Source organism: Ictidomys tridecemlineatus, chromosome 4 (genome assembly GCF_052094955.1).
Source record: "Ictidomys tridecemlineatus isolate mIctTri1 chromosome 4, mIctTri1.hap1, whole genome shotgun sequence".
In the NCBI taxonomy this organism is placed as follows: Eukaryota; Metazoa; Chordata; class Mammalia; order Rodentia; family Sciuridae; genus Ictidomys; species Ictidomys tridecemlineatus.
In genome coordinates this window covers 86,595,312-86,617,685 of record NC_135480.1, presented here as the reverse complement: position 1 = coordinate 86,617,685, position 22,374 = coordinate 86,595,312, and the positions used below count along the sequence as shown (strand labels likewise).

General features: G+C 36.6%; 1 protein-coding gene across 2 annotated transcripts in view; it reads left to right on the top strand.

The window, feature by feature from the left end:
- Positions 1 to 13: 13 nt before the first annotated feature.
- Trpc6 (transient receptor potential cation channel subfamily C member 6) overlaps positions 14 to 22,374 on the top strand; it is a 112,687-nt gene continuing 90,326 nt past the window's right edge. For both annotated transcript variants that reach the window (XM_078046913.1, XM_078046912.1), the window contains exon 1: positions 14 to 678. In XM_078046913.1, coding sequence (XP_077903039.1) covers positions 509 to 678 — 170 coding nt within the window. In that variant the 5' untranslated portion in view covers positions 14 to 508. The remainder of the gene's footprint in view (positions 679 to 22,374) is intronic.

Sequence of the window (22,374 nt, the reverse complement as noted above, 5' to 3'; positions counted from 1 at the left end):
GCTCCGCCTAGTTTAGGTTTATTCAGACCCTGGAAGTTGTGGTTGCAGGACCGGCTTTGACTGCTTTCTAGAACGTCCTTCTGATCCCTTTAAAGGTGGGGATCATGACGGAGGATGCGGGGGAAGAAGGCGGGAGCCGAGGGCTGGAGACTCGCGGTTGACATAGTAACTTCAGCTTGGTTTCTCTTGCTCTCAGTTCTCAGGCTCCGTAGCCACCCTCGGCCCCTCCTGTGCACTCTGTCCTGGAGCCCTGCCCGCCTCCCAGTGAGGTCCGCTCAGCCAGAAGAGCTCAGTTCAAGGTCCTCTTTGCGCCCCCCTCACCAGTGACTTCTCCGCGCGGAGCCCAGACCGCTAGGCGTTTGCATCCTCTGTCTCATCCTTGTCCCTTAGGCATCGGTTTGTCCCGGACCAGTTCGGCAGTTAAAGGGGCCTCAAGGTACCAGGTTCCTGTTGGAACTGCGGACCCCTCCTCCAGGAACAGGGCCCAGGCCAGTGGAGCATTCTTGCCATGAACCAGAACCCTGCCTTCGTGCCCCGGCGGGGCGGCTCTCCTTCGGCGGCTGCCGGAGCCGGCGCGCGGCGCAACGAAAGCCAGGACTATCTGCTCATGGACTCGGAACTGGGAGAAGATGACTGCCTGCAGCTCCCGCTGCCTCCCTACGGCTACTACCCCTGCTTGTAAGTGCGGGTGGCCAGGCGGGGCGGGCTCAGGGTGCACCGCCGGAGGCTGTACGCTCAAAGGGGTGTAAGAGCCAGGTCCGCGCGCGCGCTTGAACTCGCGTGTGTGCCTCTAAGGATTGGTGACTGTAGCTCCGCGCGAGCCAGGTCTGGGACCTCAGAGAGTAGAGTGGTAAAGGCGGCCCTGGGTTTGGTCTTGGTGAGCACGTAGGGGTCTGTTTGCCCAGAAGATGATACCGCAGAGTGCCAACCGCATTACAGGTGATCAGGTAGCTGGTCAAATTTCTTCATCGTGGGTAACTTTGCGCCCCCAACAGATTCAGTATTGCTGCGCAACAGGCATGATTGAATAGGGGGCTGATTCAACTGTGCGGGGGCGGGGGGGGGGCTGTGACAGTCTATGTGGGAGAAGTGACTAGACTTTAAGGGTCCTTGGAGCCGCCTTGATGTGTGCAGGGGAACTCCAGAACCCCAGCGCGGGCGCTCTCCCAAGTTGTGCGTCTCAGCCCTTCTGCCAGTGCACACATCTTTGGGGCAATCAGCCAGCCAGAAAGTTCGGAAGTGTGAGTGTAAAGGGTAGACCTGCCTTTTAGCTCCCAGACATCCTCCTGTCCATTCTGGGCGTTGGGGTTAAGCCAGGGAAATAGAACCAATCGGGTTTTTGCATTGGCGGTGCGAAGCTTTTACCGAGGGCGTCAGAGGAGATGAGTCTGTTAAGAGTGCGGATCCAGAGACCCCCGAAATGTAGGAGGAAGGGCGTTCGGGTCCTTTATAGTGGCCTCTGAGTAACTACAAACCTTTAAGTATCTGAACTTTGGGGAGGGAGGGGTTGTGGGCGGGCAGAGGGTGGAATGGAGGACAAGAAAAGTCCTCACTTTCCCACAGGCTATTTGACTGACCACGAGTGCAGCTGGCAGACAGCATTTCTGCCTCTTTGCCCCTTTGATGTATTGGTTAGGTCAATTTCCTGACCTGTCACATCCATCCGCAAGCTGTTTCCCGAGAAAAGCGGTTCTCATATATTTGAATCAAATGGGGTATAATTTCTCCTTTTTCCAAGTGTACAGGTTGCAGAATCACATTGGTTATACAGACACGTATATACATACAGCAATACTAGTGTCTATTTTATTCTGCTGCCCTTCTTATCCCAAGATCATTGTATTGTCATGAGCAACTAATAAAAATAAATAAATAAATGAATAAATGAAAAAAAGAGAATACATATTCAAAGTATATAGAGAACTTTAAAGAATCATTATCTTTTTCACTTTATATTCAATCTCCCTTTTTCTCAGAATTTAAACTTAGTTAATATTTTAATATCTATTCCTCCAAATAAATAAACAGTATTCATACACACACACACACAAAAAAAAAAAAAAAGAAAAAGAAAAAAGAAAGAAAAGCGGTTCTCACCTCTGTAAACAGCTTTAGGTTGGAGGGACCTTTCAGCCAGATGGTCTGGCAGACCCTCGGGGTGGATGGGCATACCTTTCAGCGCTGGTCAGTGCTGCCAGAGTCAAAGCCAGCTGTGAGTCCCTTGTGCAGTACGAACTGAACCCCAGGAGACGGGACCTCTAATTTTTCTCCAAGATGAAAGAAAATAGTTGGAACTGGTTCCATTCCTCCATGTGCTGTACAGTTGTAAGCGTTTACAACAATTTATCCTTTTTTCCTTTTTAAAAAGATAAAAGTCACATAGCGAAGAATTCACCCATTTTAAATTGTACAGTTCGGTTTTGTTTAATTCATCCCATTAAGTTTGGGAATCATCACCAATATCTAATTCCAGGATATTTTCATCATCCCCAAAACAAAATTTATACTTGGTGTTAAATTAGAAAATATTTCTAAACCTCATCATATAGAATTTTTGAACCTTAATAGACATAAGAATTACCTGGAGATTTTGTTTAAATGCAGATGCTGAATCTCTGCATCAGAAATTGTGCCTTTCTAACAATTGTTCAGGTGACATCAGGCTGATATCCATGGACTACATTCTAAACGGCAAGAAGATACATACCAAGAAAAAAATAGAAAAACAAATCTTGTATATTAGGAATGCAGCTCTTCTTGCTTTGAAAATATATATCTAAAACATAGATGGACTTTTAAAATTGGGTTTAAATTGAGTTCTACTAAGCCTCAGTGTTGTATGCTTGATAACATTACTTGTTGAGTTAACTCAGTGACTTAACACTGTTGGTCGGTCCTTCCTTCCTTCCTTCCTTCCTTCCTTCCTTCCTTCCTTCCTTCCTTCCTTCCTTCCTTCCTTCCTTCCTGTCTTTTCTTCTTTCATAAAAAAGTAGATTATCTCATGAAAGAACCTTTTCTTTTTTATTTTATAATCTCTATTGTCACTTGTTTCTGTGTCTATGTAGTAGTTTAGAATTCAAGTTGTACTGAAAACTTTCCCCAGTGATTTCTTCAAATGTGGCTTACTGCTTAATTGAATTATATATATATAATTGTCTACAATTTCTCTCCTTTAGTTCAGGAATCCCACACTATCCTTAAAAGTATAGAACTGATAGAGGGATGAATGGAAATATTTTAAAGTGCTTCAATTCAACTCATGGTACTCTCTGTGTCATGTTTAATGTACTATAATACATTTAAGTGTGAACCATGTTCCAGAATTAGAACTTGGTGTTATCTGAATCGATTATTGCCCAAAGTTTCTATAGATACCTTTCATCAACTGTTTTCTTTGATCAGGATTTTATTTTATTTTTCAGGTGAATAATCAAGTAACTAAAAACTTTTAACCAATAGACTACAATGTATGATGTATGAGAAAAAGTTAAAGAAAATTCCTTTCTTCTGGTAAAAAAAAGTATAAATAAACTCTCCCATATGTATTTAGCTTGTGATTTAAGCAATTGTGCATATTATTTGTAATAGTGGCAATCACCAGTTACTTTAGATACAGTATGACTGTTTTCTCAAGTCATGGAGATTTTCCCTTAGAAGATTCAAATCGTTGTAAACTGTCATTTCTATGGCATAAATACTGTGACTCTTGTTAAAATATTGTTTCACAGTTCACTTCTATAGGAAGATTTTAACATTTTTGGAATTTTTGTACTGAAAATTGTAGTAAATTGTCTTGTTTGAGAGTAATTACATATTCTCAGGTCTGAATAGGATAAAATAACATTTTGAAATGATGCTTAGAAGAAGAATTTCTCATGTTCTTTTATTCCAACTTTCAGTTGCAAATATACTCTATTATAATCAATTTTTAAATGATGATTAGCAGGAAAAGTTCAAGTCCTGCTAAAGTCCCAGGAGGTATATCAAAGTTCCTTTATTTAAAATTTAAAAAATATAACTCTAGACTATTACTCTTGAACATGATAAAAAATCTCAGACATATCCACTGAGGACTTCTAAAAGAAGAAGAAATGAAACAGTCCGACTGAACTTTTACTTGGGAAGAACTAATTGATTAATTTTGAAAAATTAAGCAGTAAATTAAAGCTCTGGCAATATAGTAGACTAAGATAACTAAAAAAAAACTTGTGATTATAAACACCAAGAAATAGTGGTGTTTCTGGATAAAATATTTTAAATGATTTAAAAACTTTGCTTAATTTTCAAAAACTAAAGGGAGTACCATGTGCAAGAGCAAAATAGTTAAAATCCAGAGGGTAGATTGTGAAGGGATGCTGTGGCCAGTCTGGGAAGTAAGAGGCCTCAGTGACTAAGGCACTTGGAGTCTTATATCCATATGAGACAAAAAGAAGGTAAGGCCTTGTTTACAAATGGAGCAGAGAGCTGGAACTGAGACATTGCTTGCATAAAACTAGGACCATATTCTATTGAAGAGTTAGGCTAGAAAATTATGCCCACCAGCACAGAGGGAGATCAAGAAACTACTAGTAAGAAGAAAAAAAAAATCTTCCCTGGAGAATTTTGTTTTAGGGTTTATATGCACATGCCATGTGAGATTTTAATTTTTTTTTAACTAGACCTAGAAAATCTCAAACTAAAAACTACCCTTGGGACTCCTAGAAGAGTAAAACACAAAGCATGATGAAAGAAACATCCCAACCACGTAGACGGCTTAGAATTTTCATGAATAAAACAAGCCCTGCTAAAAATATATTCACTGTAATCAATGACAAAATGCAAGGAAACAATCCACAAAGTCAGTGGACAATACAATCCATGTGTGTGTCAACGTAAAGTATAACATCGATGTTGGATCCTTAGCGACTTGAGATAATGTAACAACATGAAAGGGAATATAAAATAAATATGTATAAAAGTGCTGACAATATAAAAAATATAAAACCCTAAGAAAAAGAGTTGCCTTAAAAAATAGACAAAGAGAACATTTATAAATGAAAAATATAATTTTTAAAGTAGGGAAAAAACTCAATGGAAGGATTAAAATGCAGATTAGACATAGCATAACTGATGATAATGTGAAAAATGCAGAGACATAGAGAAATAGAAGATATAAATATTGTTAAGAGTTATGAAATTGGAAGGTAGGGTTTCCAAAAGAAGAATGGGGGAAATGTATCATTTGAATAGATAATGGGTGATTTTCTAGAAATGATAAATTCTCATGTTCATAAAGTACAATAATATTAGTGTGTACATAAAAAGAAACCATTTAAACATATCTTTTAAATTTCAGAACATCCAACAAAGATGAAAGGAAATATTAAAAATTAACCAAAACACAGGGACTTGGAAATATTTAAAATGGAAATACATTCATATGTATTTTGATATACAGATTATATCATGCGTAGCTTTCAAGAACTATGGTTTTTCTTTTGCATAAAAAGCATTCTTTATTGATGTAGAATTGTATGCAAAATCAGTGTTCCAGGTTGATAGGGTTGCTTTAAATGTGGATGTGGACAAACGACTTTACAGGGTCATATCACTGAATCACAGTCCTAGGAGAAACCCAGAACCTTAATTCAATTCCCCATTTCACATAATGAAAACAAACAATTTTTTTTTAAAAAAAAAAGATGTCATGGATCTTTTAAAATTTTTATTGACTTCAAGGGGCTTTTGGATAACCTGAAATCCATTTATAGACCTTTAGACCCAGATTTCAACGTTCTGATTTAAGAGAGATACAGTAACCTAATATTAGAAACCACCGATGAATAAAATTCACAAAACACAGCCTTCTTTATTCCAAGCAAAATAAACTTAGTCTTGAACACATTTATGTATTAAATAAGGGAATGAAAAATTCAAACTGTAGGCTAAAAATTTTTTCTGACATTAATTGCTGAGAGAGCACACTGCTCTCTTAAGAAAGTTTAAGGTTGAAGTTTGAGTATAGCCTCAGATCTATGAATCATATTAAATTATTTTATACTTTTTATCTCTCTCTTACTTTTTTTGGTAATTATGTTTTTTAAAACATCTGATTCACATTTTTTTATGCTTGTTTGTTTGCGTATCTAGCCACATCTCAATAGAATGTAAATTTCCAGAGGTGGAGGCATCCTTCATCCATCCCCTGTACTTACCAAACATAGGAAAGAGAAGGTTTTAATTGATTTGCACCTCAGCAAAGATATGTTACTCCTTCTTAATATTTGTTCTAATAAGGAATAAAGTGGTGCTAGCTTCTTTAAAAGAGTAACATCTGGTTCCTCTCAGGTAAAAGGAAGATTGTCTATACAAAAAGATATACTCTTATATTCCAGCTGCCAGTCACTACAATTTGCTTTCTTCTGGGGAATCTTTCACTACTTACTATTGCCACCAACATGCCACCTTTTAGCACTGCAGTCCTGGGCTCATCCCTTGAAGTCTCCCATGCACTCCTGAGATGAGCCTGTGTCTTCACCAGGACCTGCTACCTATGCAGGGATACCCAAAGGGAGTAGATGGGAAAAACTCATGGCTGGCTATCTCTGCTCTTCTATCTCATTTTGGAGCTTTGAAGCCTCTTAAAAAGAACTGATGCTGGCCTATCCCCATTCCTGCCTCATCTCCTCAGACCATCCTCAGTGGATTTGTCCCTCCATAACACCATTGCAGATAAAAGAGAAATAACTTTTCCCCTTTTGTCTTCAATGTGAGATCTGACTTTCAAACTCTATTTCTTTCTTTAGGGTCTCCTTCTTTCCTTTGTGTTCATTCATTGAATCAAAGACCCCACTTAACCACAGACGTGTGGTTTTGCTTGCTGACTCTGAAGGTGTAGTTACATCAGAGCATGACAGCCCAGCAGCAGTATAGAGGATTTCCAAATAAAAGCAAAATTCTCATTTTCTTACAAGATATAGTCATCAAATGATAAATAAAACCAATCAAAAATCATAATACCATGATTTTAATACATATGTAGTAGTTTAGAATTCAATGAAAGTCTCAATATCCATTATGTCCTCTGAAATAATTTACATAACCCTAAAGTCAAGACCTGGGCTTTGGCCCAGATAAATGTGGCATCTATCACTGGAAAAATACAATTCTCAAAATTAAAAAACTCAATGGATGAATTAAAACAGATTATACATAGGAAAATTGATAATACCTAAAATTCAGACACTTAAAACTAGAAAATGTAAACATTATTTGAAGGTTAAAGGTTTGCATTTTGGAAGCTGCTTCCCAGGAGAAAAACAAATGTAAAAACTGCCTTTGGATAAAAATACTTTGATTTCCATTCTTTATTTAGGAATCAACATCTCCCCCAGCCACTTGGATTAATGGTGGTTCTCTTATAATTGACTCTCTTGGAGGTCGGTGTTCTACATGATAGAAAACACCCATTTTGTTTCTAGACCTTCCCTGACTTGAAGCAATCACGTCCACTGGAAACAAATGATGACATGACACATATTTTTAGGGTGCCGACATTGTAGGTTGTCGAGTGATTGCCAGATGTGTTTAAATGCTCACATTTATTCTGTAGCAGAATGTTTGTTTATCTCTAAGAAGACATTGCATAATTTTTTTTCTTTAGACAGCTATGTTCCCTGAGTTATAAGAAGTAACTTCATAAGGCAATTCATCTTTTAGAGAGCAAAAATCATAAAAGGAAAACATTTTCTTGAGTCCATTCTTCTTTTCCTCCCTGTTATAAAAAATGCTAAATGTAATTGGATCCAGTTGGATAAAATTACCACTTGTGATTGCTCTTTGTTTTAGAATCTTCTGCTAGCTTTCAGTGTATGAAGAAATGCTCATCTATATGCCAAATTTCAATTAAACTTTGGCATCTAAAATTTGGTATGCTGCTCAAGACTCTTTAAGACATTGGGATTGACTGAATCACATTCCTTACAGAATGCCCGGTGGAGCAGCATATTAAAATCAGTGTTACAGATACCCAAACAACTTGCATGGTTATAGCATAACTGTTCTCTACCAATTCAGCTAAGTCAGCTCCAACAAAGCAGAGAAATAATGTGAGCTAGAATTGTACACAGTTCAACGTAAGTTGCTGTTTCTGCAGAGAACGAATCTAAAATATTTACATGTATTCGGGGCAACTAACATTTTTTGAATATCCACTCTGTAGCAGTCCTTTTCTAGTTGTCATACAAACATAATTTGCTCTTGAGAGCAGCCACTTTCCTATTTTGTAATGTCCACTTTATAAATAACAGTGTTAAAATTTATAGATGTTAGGCAACACGCAGGTTACATAGCTGGTAAATTGTTGTCAAGTTGGAAAAACCATCTCAATGCAGACTGTCAGGCATACACAGAGGCCTCAAAGTTTGTACAGGATCCCCTACCCTCTCAGCATTCCATATGATCATGCTGTTACCAGGCACTGCTAGATACAGGTGGGTTGTGCTCTTAGAAAGTACACAATTATTCCTTCCTCCTCTCTCTTCCCGCAGATATTTGGGAAATCACCCATTGGCCCTGATACACTGCTATGAGGTCCCTATGCTGTGCTCATTATGTCTGCATTATACTCTGGGTGGGGGGAGGATACCAGAAAAAAAGTTATGAATAGCAGTACTGAGAGTGTTTAATCCTCATTTTGTCTTTTATTGAAAGCTTAAACATCTTTGAAGGTTATTCTGCTTCTTTCATTAGTTCATTAATCTGTTTATTCATATAGCTCTGTTGGCTTTATATGATTATGTTCAGTAATAACAAAAATAGATTTGTTGGGGGCTTCTATGTTTTAAGCCTTCTCTAAGTACTTTATAGATATTCATTCATTTAATCCTTATTTAAAAACCTATGAGATATGTACTTTTATACCCTAATTTTTCTGACAAGCAATAAAAAAGTCACAGAAATAGCAGGGTAACTTGTCTTTCAATGTTACACAGCTAGTAGTTGGCAAAAATGGAAAGGAACAAAAGATTCTGTTTCATCATTTATCTCAATAAACAGTGAAAGAAGGGTTTGAAAAATTACCAGGCTTTGTCACCAAAAAACAATTATGACAGGCTGGGCTTGTAGCTCAGTGGAAGAGTGCTTGCCTAGTATTTGTAAGGCACTGGGTTTGATTCTTAGCATCATATATAAATAAATAAAATAAAGGTCCATTGACAATTAAAAAATACTAAAAAAAAATCCCTCACCAAAACAATAATGACTATCCTAAACATTTTACCAAAGATCCACAAATTGATCATGGCTCTTTAAAGATTATCAAAACCAAAGCTTTCTTTTACTCTTCATTTCTGTCATGTGGATGAAAGTGCTTCTATGCTATAATGCAGGTCGTATTACAGAAACAGACTCAAAAGATAGTATGAAACTGAAGGTTTCATTGTAGTATTTGCATAGTTTTAAAAAGCACTTTTCTTGGTATCGCATTCTAAAACACTCAGGGTCACTCCAGGGTCACATATAAAACTAGGCCATGCAAAATAACCCCTCAAGAGACAGAGATACATTTTTCTTTGGGGGTGCTGTGACCGCTCCTCTGACCTTCAGGATCCACACAAAGAGAGAGAAGGAGCACATGCTGACCCCTTTTATTGAGGAGAAGCCATTCAAATGAGGCAAGGGGTCAGGTTTCAAGGGGCTGAGTCTAGCTTCATGATGTCTGCTGTCAGCAGGTTGACTGACATCTAGGAAGGTCACACCCAAAGTCAAAGCAAGAGAAGAGGACACACAAAGGGTGTTTCCATGGAACCTTCTATCCCAAACAGGGCAAGGGGGTATATCACATAGGAACAGGTGAGCATAGCTCGACCCATAGAGCTGCAGGAAGGCATGCCCATGCATGAAGACACATTTGGCTGCATTTTTACTACTCTCAAGATCGGGGCTACTGTCTGCAGTCACTTAAAAGTAGCCAGATCATCGGGGATGCCGACAGTGCCTCAAACCCATCAGGAGAGAAAAACGCTGGTCACATGACATGGCAGCCTCCCACAGTGTGGTATTTATCTGGAGGTGTATATTGCTAGATATACATGGGTAGTCATGTTGCCCTTGATGCCTGTTCATGGCAGGGTTCATGTTCCAGGGACAGCAGCTCTGGTTTCCAGCACAGGGAGAGTTGTCCTGACATGTGGATCAGCTCAGATCCCTCACACAAAACCAAAAAGAGTCTTTTTCATGGGAATAGCTAATAAAATTATCTTGAGAGAATTATAATAAGAATTGAAAATGACAAGATTTCTAAAGTTGGATTATTTAATCCTTATAAAAAACCTATGAGATATGTACTTTTATACCTTAATTTTACTGACAAGAAATAAAAAAAAAACCACAGAAATAGCAGGGTAAGTTGTCTCTCAATGTTACACGATGTTGAACTTACTGGTAAAACTCATTTTTGTTATTACTATGTTAACCTTCTTGGAACAGAATTTTGGACTGAGTAAATTGGATGGTGGCAGGGGTTGCTTAAGAAAAGCTGATATTTGGGTGGTGCTAGAGTTCCCATATTTACCTAGAGGAATGGTTTGTGCAGTATCCCTTTCCTTGGAGAGGTATTCAGGGCCAGACACTCACTATTCCCTTATTCCATCCTGAAGGATTCATTAATTTATTTTCAACAAACATTTGCTTAGGTTCCTTTAATGTACTAGGCACTATGTTTGAAAACTATGAACACATTATTTCATCAAATCTAAGTTTTGATTAGTTGTAAATAGCCATCATGATATTTTATGGACCTTCAAGAAACAAGCACATACACACACAAGAAGAAGGAGAAAACGTGGGGGTTATTATCCATTAAACTATATTCAAGGTTATTATTTTATGTCTACCAAAATGGCTCTTTATATTAAATTAGATATAGATCTGGGTCATATATGTGTGTATTTATACATATAATACTCCTATACATATAAAAAGAAAATATAAACAAAATAAATTTGTTACAGTATTACTCAACTCTTCTACATTCAAAGGTGTTCTCTTTTGAGTCATTTTGCATCTTGGAATCTTCACTGCCAAGGTTTTCCCACACACTGTGGGAAAAACGGACACTGGTGACGATGTATTCCTCTGTGACCAACGAAACACTGGTGATGACGAATTTCTTTCTTTTTTTTTTTTGGCTCCTCCTCCTCCTCCTCTTCTTCTTCTCCCTTTTGTACTAGGGATTGAACCCAGAGGACTTAACTCTGAGCCCTTTTTAGTATTTTATTTAAAGACAGGGTCTCACTGAGTTGTTTAGGGATTTGCTAAGTTACTGAGGTTGGCTTTGAACTTGTGGTCTTCCTGCCTCAGCATCTGGAGTCTCTGGGATTACAGGTGTGCACCACCACATCCAGCTGGTGATGATATATTTCTTTAAAGAATTCAAAGAACCCATAATATATTAAAACCCTTTTTTTGGTGTTAGGCAATTAAACTGACCTTACAAGTATATGGAGCTAGCTTATTCTGACTAACAGTTCCAGAATGCTTCTAAACAAATCCAGTTCACTATTGTTTCTTATGTACTCCCTGCCGTCCCCAGCATACACATACATACTCACACTCGTAGTTTTTTCTTATGCTTCAAAGCAATGCTTCACTACTATTTCCAGTTTTTATTTTTAAGCCACTGTCATCTATTCTGAAACTTTGGATGCCATTGTCTTTAATCTTTGTAAATGTACCCGTTATAAAATCTATGTCATGGTAATGATTTGACAGCTGACTGACAAGGATTAACAAGGAGGCTTAGATGATAAAACATATTGTCTTCCTAGGAAGTTAAAATAGAAAAATATGTGGCTTAGAATCAATGAAATGTGATGTTCAGTGTGCTAGAGCTAGGGTAAGTGACAGAGAAGAGCAGACATGAAAGATTGTAAGACAAATGCCATCCTTTATGGTCTAACCAGAATTTAAGAGGCTTGGGCTTTATTCTCTAGCTGACATGAAATCATAGATAATGCCATTTCAGTCCCTACCTTTATTTACTCTAACTTGTTTGATTTTTAAAAGATATTTTTAGTTGTAGATGGACAAAGTACCTTTATTTTATTTATCTATGTGGTGCCGAGGATAAAACCCAGTACCTCACATGGAAGAGGCAACTGCTTTTCCACTGAGCTACAACCCCAGCCCCAGCTTGTTTGATTCTTACAGGAAACCTGAGTGGTAGGTAAATTGCTTCCACTTGTAAATGTGGAAACAGAAATTCAGAAAGGTAAAATAACTTACTGAAGAATAATTGGTTCTCAAATTTTTTGAGTCAGTATTTTACTGTTTTGTCAATTGTTTTTGACTCTTAAGGTTTTATTCTTCTTTCCCTTTGTTCTTGTACCTCTTGCAAAGATTTTGTACACCCCCCCCCCAGGTATGGGTACTCTAGATAAAGAACTGTCAACCTAGACCAGAGTTTCTCAAAGTCTTTGTTCCAACATCACCTGGGAATTTGTTAGAAATCCAAATTATTGAGTCCCACCCGGACCTACTGAATCAGAAACTCCAAGGAGTTCATGTAGCATATAGTTCAGAGTAAACTTCACTCAGTACTTTAATAGCTGCCTGATTCAAGTATTCCATTCCTTGGGTCTTTATTGTTCTTATTGCTTAAATGGCGGAAGTATTCTCTGTCTCCTCCATATTTGGTAGGGAGCTCTTAATATGTGACTAGTGCAACACAGCAACTGAATCTAGAGTATTATTTAATTTTATAAACTAAAGTTCTTACATGTGGCTATAGGTTACCAAATGGGACTGTACCATTCTAGCCCCTTTACATGGATGAATTTTTCAGATCTCTGGCAGAGGGAACACTAATAAAGGACATATTGTATGCCAGGTACTATCCTAAGCATTTTACACATATGAGATTCATTTAGTATTTGTTATCTACATTTTACAGGTTAGAAACTGAAAGCTCAGATTTATCTAGTAATTTTTAAAAGTCACATAGTTGATTGGCAGAGCTGAGATTCAAGACCAACTAGTTTGGCTCCAATATATATATTTGTAATACTCTGTACTTTCTTAATTAAGGTCATTTTAATACTTCTAATGTCATGTTTCAAAGAGGTTAGGTCAGAAACAAGGACAAAAGCCTTTTGTATTTTAGGCTTTAACTGACAGCAGAAGGTAGCTACCTACAGGTAAGTAGGGATCAAGTTATTTATTATTCAAAGTAGGATTTCTGATATGAAGATTTATGAGGCAAAATTTATATCATGTGTTCTAGTGTGCTAGAATTTGGGGTTTCTCAGAGCTAGGCATTTTCATAGAATGTAATAAGTAAAAAGAAAAGAGAACAGAAGAAGGATTTTAAAACATGTAATTTGCAAAGGGATTTACCCTGGAAATATTCTGGGATGAAGGATGAAGTCATACGCTTTTTGAATTTAGGGACTGCCCCAAATTCATGTACTAAATATATAGCTACTCATTCAAATTATTGCAAGACCTCTTGAAATTGTGTGATTTCCCTTAGCATCCTCATTGCATTTTTTCTTTCTTCAGTTGCAATCTTTATTTTTAAATCCTTTGTAATTTTTTTTTAAATTTTAGTGCTGGGGTTTAATTCCAGGGTCTTGTGTATGCTAGGCAAGGACTCTGCTGACAAACTACATTCTTAGTGCTTTCTATTTTATTTTTGAGACAGTGTCTTGTTAAATAGCCCAAGTTGACCTCAAACTTGTGATTTTCCTGCCTCAGCCTCCTGAGTGGCTGGAATTATTATAAATGTGTGTCACCATGCCTGGATCATTATGTCTCTTTTGCTTTTCTTCTGTAACTTGTTTTATCTATTTCAAGGAAGATTAGAGGAAAAAGAGAAGTCAGAATTAAGAGCAACCATAAATCAAGGCAGGTCTGAATTTTTAGGATCATAGGGTATAATTTACTTTATTTCCCCAAGCCACCCACCCCATCTTTTTGTAATGGGCTTTTGTGAAGTGTGCTCCAGACAATTGATTAACAGGAATTAAAGATCCAAACTTTTTAAAATTTACTTTTAAAAAACATTTTATGTATATCCTTTAATATCTCTATATTCATACACAAACATGAATTAATATGTATGTATAAATATATATAAGTAAAGTAATATGTATGTATTTTCTGTATGCTCTTTTGTATATTTGTGCTTATACATCATATATACATACATATACTTTAAAATGGGAGCATATTTTGTCTACTTATGGTGCGATTGTTTTTCTTTCCTTTTTTAAACATTATAAAGTTTAGGAAATTTATGTTTATCCTTAGAACCCCCTTGAGTTAGTCATCTTTATGTCTCTGTGGCAAAATACCTGAAAAAAATCAACTTAGAGGACGAAAGATTTATTTCGCCACATGGTTTCAGAGGTTTTAGGCATGGCCACTCAGTTCCATTGATTATCGGCAGAGCATCATGGCAGGGAGCACATTGTGGAACAAAGCTGCTCACCTTATGGTGGCCTGGAAGGAGAAAGAAAGAAAGGAAGAAGCTGGGGACAAGAGATCCTCTTCTGGAGCATGCCTCCCTTACCTACTTCCTCCAACTGGGTCCACCTTCAAGTTTCCACCACTTCCCCTAATGCCACCATCCAGGGCAAGTCTTCTTGCTCTATAACACCTCTATAATACCTCTGATATTAACATGACTTCTCCTATGTTTCCACAGTAGAAGAGGGAGTATTGGGACTTGTTCATAACCCAGCTGATAGCATCTACATTCATGCCAAGGGAGATTTCCTCCCTTTAGATATTTGTGAGATCACATTCAGAGTATAAGGATAAAAAGCATGAGAACTCTGTTCTCAAATGCAATCAAGAGTTTGCATAAAATTTTTAAATAAAAAGAATTGATATGGAGCTCATGTATACAAAACAAGTGCTCATCCCAATCTAAATAAAGAACTATTTCTCATGAACTTTATTCTTTACTTTTAGCTTGTAGTATATTAGAAAAAAGCAAATCAGAAGAGGGAGACAGTACTTAAGACTTAATTTTCATTGCTGTCAATTTATCTAGTAGCTTTGTATAAAAAAGATGATTACTCAAATAGAACATTATTAGTATAGATGGCAAAGTCCCATAACCCTTAAACACACAGCATTGATATTTTATTGGCAGTTTGGTATAAGGATTGATAATAATAACAGTACCTTTGAGTCATCAAAAGAAAATTCATCATTGCAAAGATAATTTAAGACAGGAGAGATATGTGTAATTCATTTAGAAGGATTTTCCACCAATCTAATTGATAAAAAATATTCATGCTAAAATCATGATAGTAGACTAGAATGTTCCTTTCAGTGTACTAACTCACTGGCAACAATCAAATGTAATCTGAGCCCCTGTTGTGGGACAGCTCAGTGTACTGGTTCTGCAATCTGACTTCTGCCTTCCCTCTCCAATATCACTGTCCTCACCTTCTTTCTGATAATTGTGCTCTGCCAATGAATGGCGAATGCTTCTGATTGCTATGATGTTTTCCCACTATTCCTCTGCCTAGATTACCCTGGACTTGTTTTTTATCAAGTTCCTCCCTTAGGGAATCCTTCCCTGAACTTTCTTCTGCACTTCAGGTTTTTTCTCCCCTCAGTTCTCATAATGTACTGGACAGATCTACCTTGTAGTGTTTACCACATTGTAGTACAGCGATTCATTTTCCCATTTGCTCTATGGGGCTTTTGGGTATTTGAGGGCAGGAAGTAGGGCTTAGTACTATGCTTGTTAGTTGTAGAACAGTGTGCCACATATACTATCTAAAAATGTCTTGTGCATTGAAGGATGGATGAGTGAATCCATCTTGCCAGCTCAAATGCCTGGGCAAGTGCTAAAAACAAATAAAGCAAGTCTGGTGTAAAGGCAGGAGGGCTAGGGACATAGACACTTTGAGAAGATGCCCTTCACAAAATTGACAGCTTTGAAAAACAAGTTTTGCCACAGATGTGGAGAAATTATAACCCTCATACAATGCTGGTGGAAAGTAAGATGTTGCAGCCACTTTGGGAAATATACTGACACTAGCAGCTCCTGCAAAAGTTAAGCAGAGTTCTCATATGACCCAGCAATTCCATCCATAAACATACCACCTAGAGAAAGGAGAACATACATAAACATAAAAGGCTGTACATGCATGTTCATAGCAGCATTATTAGTAATGACTAGAAAAGGAAACAACTCAAAAGTCCATCAACTGATAAATGAATAAATAAAATATATGGTATATCCATACATTAGGATATTACTCAGCAATAAGAAGAAATTAAGCTCTGATATCTGCTACAACATGGATGAACCTTGAAAATGTTATGCTGAGTAAAAGAAAACAGTTACAAAAAAGCCAGACTACATATTGATATGAAATGTCTTGAATAGGGAAATTTATAGAAAAAAAGCAGATTGGTGGTTTCCTAGGGCTGAACAGTGAAGGTAATGTTGGATGATAATGAGGATGGGTTTTCTTCTTAGAGTGATAACAAAGTTCTAATACTGTGGTGACTGCATAACGATGTAAGTATACTAAAAGCCACTGAAATGTGTATTTTAAAAGTGACTGAATTTCATGCTATGTTAATTATATGTCAATAAAACTGTTACCATTTTTTTTAATTACAGTCTTTGCTTAGCTTTGGTCAATTGTTGTCATGAGGCACACTAGAGGCTTATGTTCCTAAATGCACTGGTTTTTCTTTCTTTTTTTAAAGAGAAAAAATAACATTTTTTAATGGGATGTAATAATAAAGGGCCCAAGATGATGAAAGACCAAATGCAACTCCCAGACTGATAACTTATACAGAGTTAGAATGAACAGAGTTAGAATGAACAAGTTCAGGTCAGCTTCCATGAAACTCCAATTAGAGGTTGAACACATTTTGCTTACTCAAATGCTAACATAATAAAGCCTACCACTCCATTGATCCAAACCAGAGCAAAAATATTATCATCTTGGTGTCATAGAGATTTTATTTTATTTTGTTAGGCTGACAGATGTTATGTTTTCACAAGATGGCTTGCTTTAAAAATTAACTGTAAAAAAGATTGACTTGATAGTAGATGCTTTCAAGCTTATGGAGAAATAAGTCTTAAACCATCACGGTGATAAAATCCTTTTCAATTTACCAAGTAAGTGTCCTAATTTCCTATAAAAGAGAGAGGACCATTGATGTTAGGTCATAATTATTAAGGATTAAACTATCTATTTTGTTGAAAATCTATAGTGATCTTCATGGAAACCTTTCCTTAGGGAACAGTTGGTATTATGCTTCTCAAAGTTTTGTAAATAAAAATTTATTTGCATAAAATACTCGACATTTTATAACCCTGACTGCGGGGTAAAAAATGACTGGTTCTCACAAAAATCTAGTATAGCCAACTGGAAATTTAAATATTCTTTGACAGTTTTTACATTAAAAGTGTACATCTTAATCCATAATATTTCCATGTTCTTCTGAAAATAAAATTATTTTTCTACCATTCCTTCTTTCAAAAATATATAATGTATTTATCCATAACTTTGTGTGTCTCTAGGTCATGCTAAATGGTCAGGGGTATTCATCCTAGGACAGGGATAAGCCAATGACTCGCTGATGGCCATCAGCAGAAAATATCAATCCAACTACTCACCAAGCTTAAGTCATGACGAAATAACACCCAGTACACAGGACCCTTCCTAGACAGGAAAAGGAAATGAGGGGAGCCAAAAGGAAGCCTTTAAAAAAGTGAAATAGAAGGGAGGTCCATTTCAGAGTAATGAAAGAGTAGGATGCCTCATGACAAAGCTGAAAAAAAAAAAAGTATTTGGAACGGAAGAAATAATATGGAGCCCCCATGTGTTCCATGACCAGTTGACCCCATGGCTATGCATCCTGCCTTTGAAGAATAGGTAAAAAGGGTGATTTCACCAAAAAAAGAGTTAGCTGTATAATCATCTACTGAATGTACATTTCAGAAAATTAGAGAATGAGTTCTACAATCTGCAGATCCTGTGTTTGTGGCAGTGTCTCTAGTGCCTAGCATGGAGTGTAGACTCAGAGATTGTCTTAGCACTGGAAATCATCTAAGTAACAAGAAACACATTAATACAACCCGAATCTATGAATGGAGTAGAATTGTTGTGGCTTGTTGTAAGACTCTGAGGTTTAGAGAATAAAATGAGCTTAGGGAAGACAGGAAGGGAGGGAGTCAAGAAGCTACATGGCCACACCTATCAGGACAGGCTAGGGTGGGGAAAGGGCTGTGGTTGATTGAGCAAGCATCCAGTTCTGAGAGATCAGCTGCTATCTGTCTCAGCTTGAAGTTTAGATAACTCTCACTAACTTTTAGCTTGAATTTTAGTTAAATAATTTTGTTTATTGATTGTTTTTTATTTTTATTCTTTGTTTTCCCTTAGTCCCTAGGTGAAGCATGGAAAGGGATACAGAGGAGTTATGTCTCTCATTGTCCTGTTCTGGGCACCTGCTACTGGTCAGGGCACTGAGCAGAACTGTAGAGGTTAGTGTTTCTCTTTACAGCCAGGAAAGCTCGCCATACTCCCAGTCCACATATGGTTTATACATAGATTCATGCAGGAATGGGAAACATTATAGATTCCAGCTTAATCAGATTACTGTTTATTCTCTTAATGGGTTAATTTTAAATTTTTTGCTCAACTTTGGAAAAGTTGTTGATTCCCAGTTAATATACCAAGTATAACATAAATGCAAACAAAAATTTTAAAAATGCATATATGCAAATCTAAAAATTTTCAACATTTTGGTCTAACTTCTCTGCCACTGTTCCCTTAACAAAAAGGGCAGAAATAAAAAGGAACAATTTCTTTTTTTTCTTGTTGAAATGACACACTATACAATGTTTTGTCTTACATATAATTTCCATTGCATATAGTGTTCTATCTGGAATTGATTTCTCCTTCCTCTTTATTTATAAAACTCCTTTGCTTCCAATCATGCGTAGTTTAAAAGTCACCTCTATGAATTCAGCTTAGAATCAGGCAGAGTTCAGTGTGTCTGCATATTCATGTACATTATACATACATATGCTTTGAACATTTTCCTCACCAATAGCATCTAGTATAGAGCATGAAAAATGATTCTTTCCAGCAATTCTCTCATATTACTTTGTAGGTACTCTATTGCTGGTTTGATATCTGGAGCATGATAAATCTTAAGTAACTTTTTGCAGAGAGAATGATGCATGAGTGCACTTACTCTTCTAAAACTAACTATAGAGCCAAAAGAAGTGTGAATAACAGAGGTGCTTTTTCAGACATATGTGGTAGAATATTGTATAATTCTTAGTGATATGGTGCAGTATATAATGAAATCTCAACAGATGAGCTGGTTGAGGGGGATGGAAGCTGGAAACTAGTAAAAAGAGGATCTAGGCAGATTCTAAAGTGTTCATTAGTAGTCTAACATTCAAAGGCACAGGATTAATTTTACTTGGTGTAGACTAACATCAGCACCAAGGAGGATCTGATCTGATGGAAGGGAAAGGTAACAGGAATTTATAGGCAGCAAGAAATTTGGATTCAGCCTATGATGTCATCTTTATTTATTTATTCATCCAGTTTGAAATAGCTAAAGGTTCAGAGAAAGGATCATGAAAACTAGTCAGGAAGAAACAAAAGCAAAATATATATATATATTTTTTCTCTTTTAAAGGTTGTTATTAGGGTAGGCAGATAAGGGATAGATTATAAGGAAGAGTATAGCCCAGAAAGGCATTAGGTTTCTACATTAGGCCTGTTCCAATGGTAACCTTCACTGGCCAGAGCTGCCCTAGTCAGAACTAGGTCAGTGCATGATTTTGAGTCAGGCAGAGAAAGAAGGAACTGACACTCTCTCTTTTTGTTTCACCCTGTAGCCCTTATCTCACTTCCCATTAGTATCCTACTTCCTGAATTTCTGCCAACCCAGACTTAAAAGAAACTTCTCTTTTCACATGAGCTGAGTATAACATATTTCTTTCCCATTATCTTGAGAAAAGAATGATTTCTTGGTTCATTTTATTTCTGGTAGTTCAGACAGAAAAACCACTTGGGATGAAGTCTGGCAGTGTTTGTCACTATCATTCGTTTTTATGCCATATCATTTACACAACTGTTGTTATAGACTCTACCCAAAACCCAGAATTAGATCCCGCCTCATCCATGAAGGTAAGGTGTATAGTCAATACCAATACAGAATATGCAGAGTTTGAAACATTTATTGTCTTAATTAGACATAGATTTATTTAAAATTAGGCAATCTGGTAGCTGGAAAATAAATTTCTTTTCAAATTTGTTGTTGGAGCATTAACCAATGTTCTCTTTTTGATCTGGGTAACAAATGAACAAACTGAAACGATAAGAAAAGAAATCTCAAAAGCTATGCGTGGTTTCTGACTCACCACCTTGGTTTCTTTTATTGTTTGGTACAAATTTTTCCTGGACCATTTTGTTTCTTGACATGTAGACTACTGAGACAGAAGGTGACTAAAATATTTGGAGCCAAGAAATTTTGGATAATTAGAAAAATCTGCCTCATGTGGCTCTGTTAATATTATTTAAAATATAGGTCATGTGTGTTGCAAATATGGGTTATGTTGATTTCTTTTCTTCATCCTCATTTCTTACAGCTAAAGATGACCTGATATACAATAGAAAATGTGCATTGAATGGCTTTGATGTCATTTAGAAAATCATAACCTTCTGGATCCTGAAAATAATAAATAAAAATAATTTATGAGTTCTAAGTAAAGTATACAATCTTATTGGTGTCAAGATCAATAAAGGTCGGATATTTTCACTTGTAAATGTACAAGATAGCCTGTCACTATTTCCTGAATGCTGTTAGAAGATCCCACTTCCTGGGTCGAAGACAGTATTTTATGATAGGAATATTATCATTTTTGAATTGGTTTCCCAAGCTCCAATTTCTACAAGAAGATACAAAAGGATGAGATGGCAGCTGCCCTCACAGTGATTTGTGTTATAGGAGAAAAATTCTGATCTTAATGAACCTAAATCTTTTGTAATGGGCCACAACCATGGCTGGTCCTATGCTCTGAAGGGGAACATTCTAGCTTCCAAGGCTGTTTGTTGTATAAGCACACTTGAAAATACAGTTGACTTAAGGGGCAAACTTTGTTTTGAATACAGATATGTAGAAACTCTAGACCCATCTGGGAATTTTAGGAGTGTTTTTGAGTCATTGATTGGTAGAGGTGATTTATTAGGGGTAAGATTTTAAAATGATTTAGAACTATAGGTAAAAATTGCAAACCTATGCCTAGATGAAGAAGTAATGAAAACAAATTTATCTTAGTTTTGAAATGGTAAGTCAGAGTTTTGTTTTTTCCCCCTAAATGCTAGTTTCTCAGAGAATATGTGAAATTACTTATCTTTTTTAAAAAGGAAATTATTAAAGAAAAGAAAAATAGTTTAAGTTGTCAAATCCAATATATTTTGGCTTTTTTCCAAACTATTTATAAAAATATTTTTTTCTTGAGATCATCACCCTAGATTGGACATAAATCCAGCTTTTTCTTTAATGCTTTACAGTAGGTTGCACTGCAGGGAAATGCAAATCAAAACTCCATTTAGATTCCTCTGACCCCAGTCAGAATGACTGTTTGAAATACTGGTAAGAATGTGGAGAAAAAGGAACCCTTATACATTGTTGATAGGAATGTAAATTAATATAGCTACTATGGGAAACAGTATGGAAGTGCCTGAAAAAGCTAAAAATAGCACAACCATATGATCCAGTTGTACGACTCCTGGGACTTTATCTGAAGGAAATGACATCAGTGTCCAAGAGATGCCTGCATACTCATGTTTATTGCAGCACTATTCACAGTAGCCAAGATATACAATCAAGCTAGATGCCTGTCAACTGATGAATGGATAAAAAATATCTGGTCTATATATACTGTGACTTTTATTTAGTTATAAAGAAGAATGAAATTATGTCATTTGCCCCAAAATGGCTAAAACTGAAGGTTATCATGTCAAGCAAAATTAGCCAGTCACAAAAAGAAATATATTTTCTTTCACATGTGGAAACAAGCAAACACCAAACAAAAAGACCTAAAAATAGAAGATGAATCATTAGGGGAGCTGACAGGTGTTTGGGGAGAGGAAAGAGAAGGGAGGACAAGAGAGGTCCCCATCTATCAAAGCAGGAAATGTGTTGTATGGAAACCTCACAGCAAGGCTCATTAATTTATACAACAATATGATTGAATAATTATAATTTAAAAGAAGTATTAAAGGAATAAATAACCAAAATTGAATATTTAGTTAAGGTTAAGAAAATTCAAACTTAGTTAAGATAAAAGCAACAGAATCTTGAAACTTATTTAATTCAGGGCCTTAT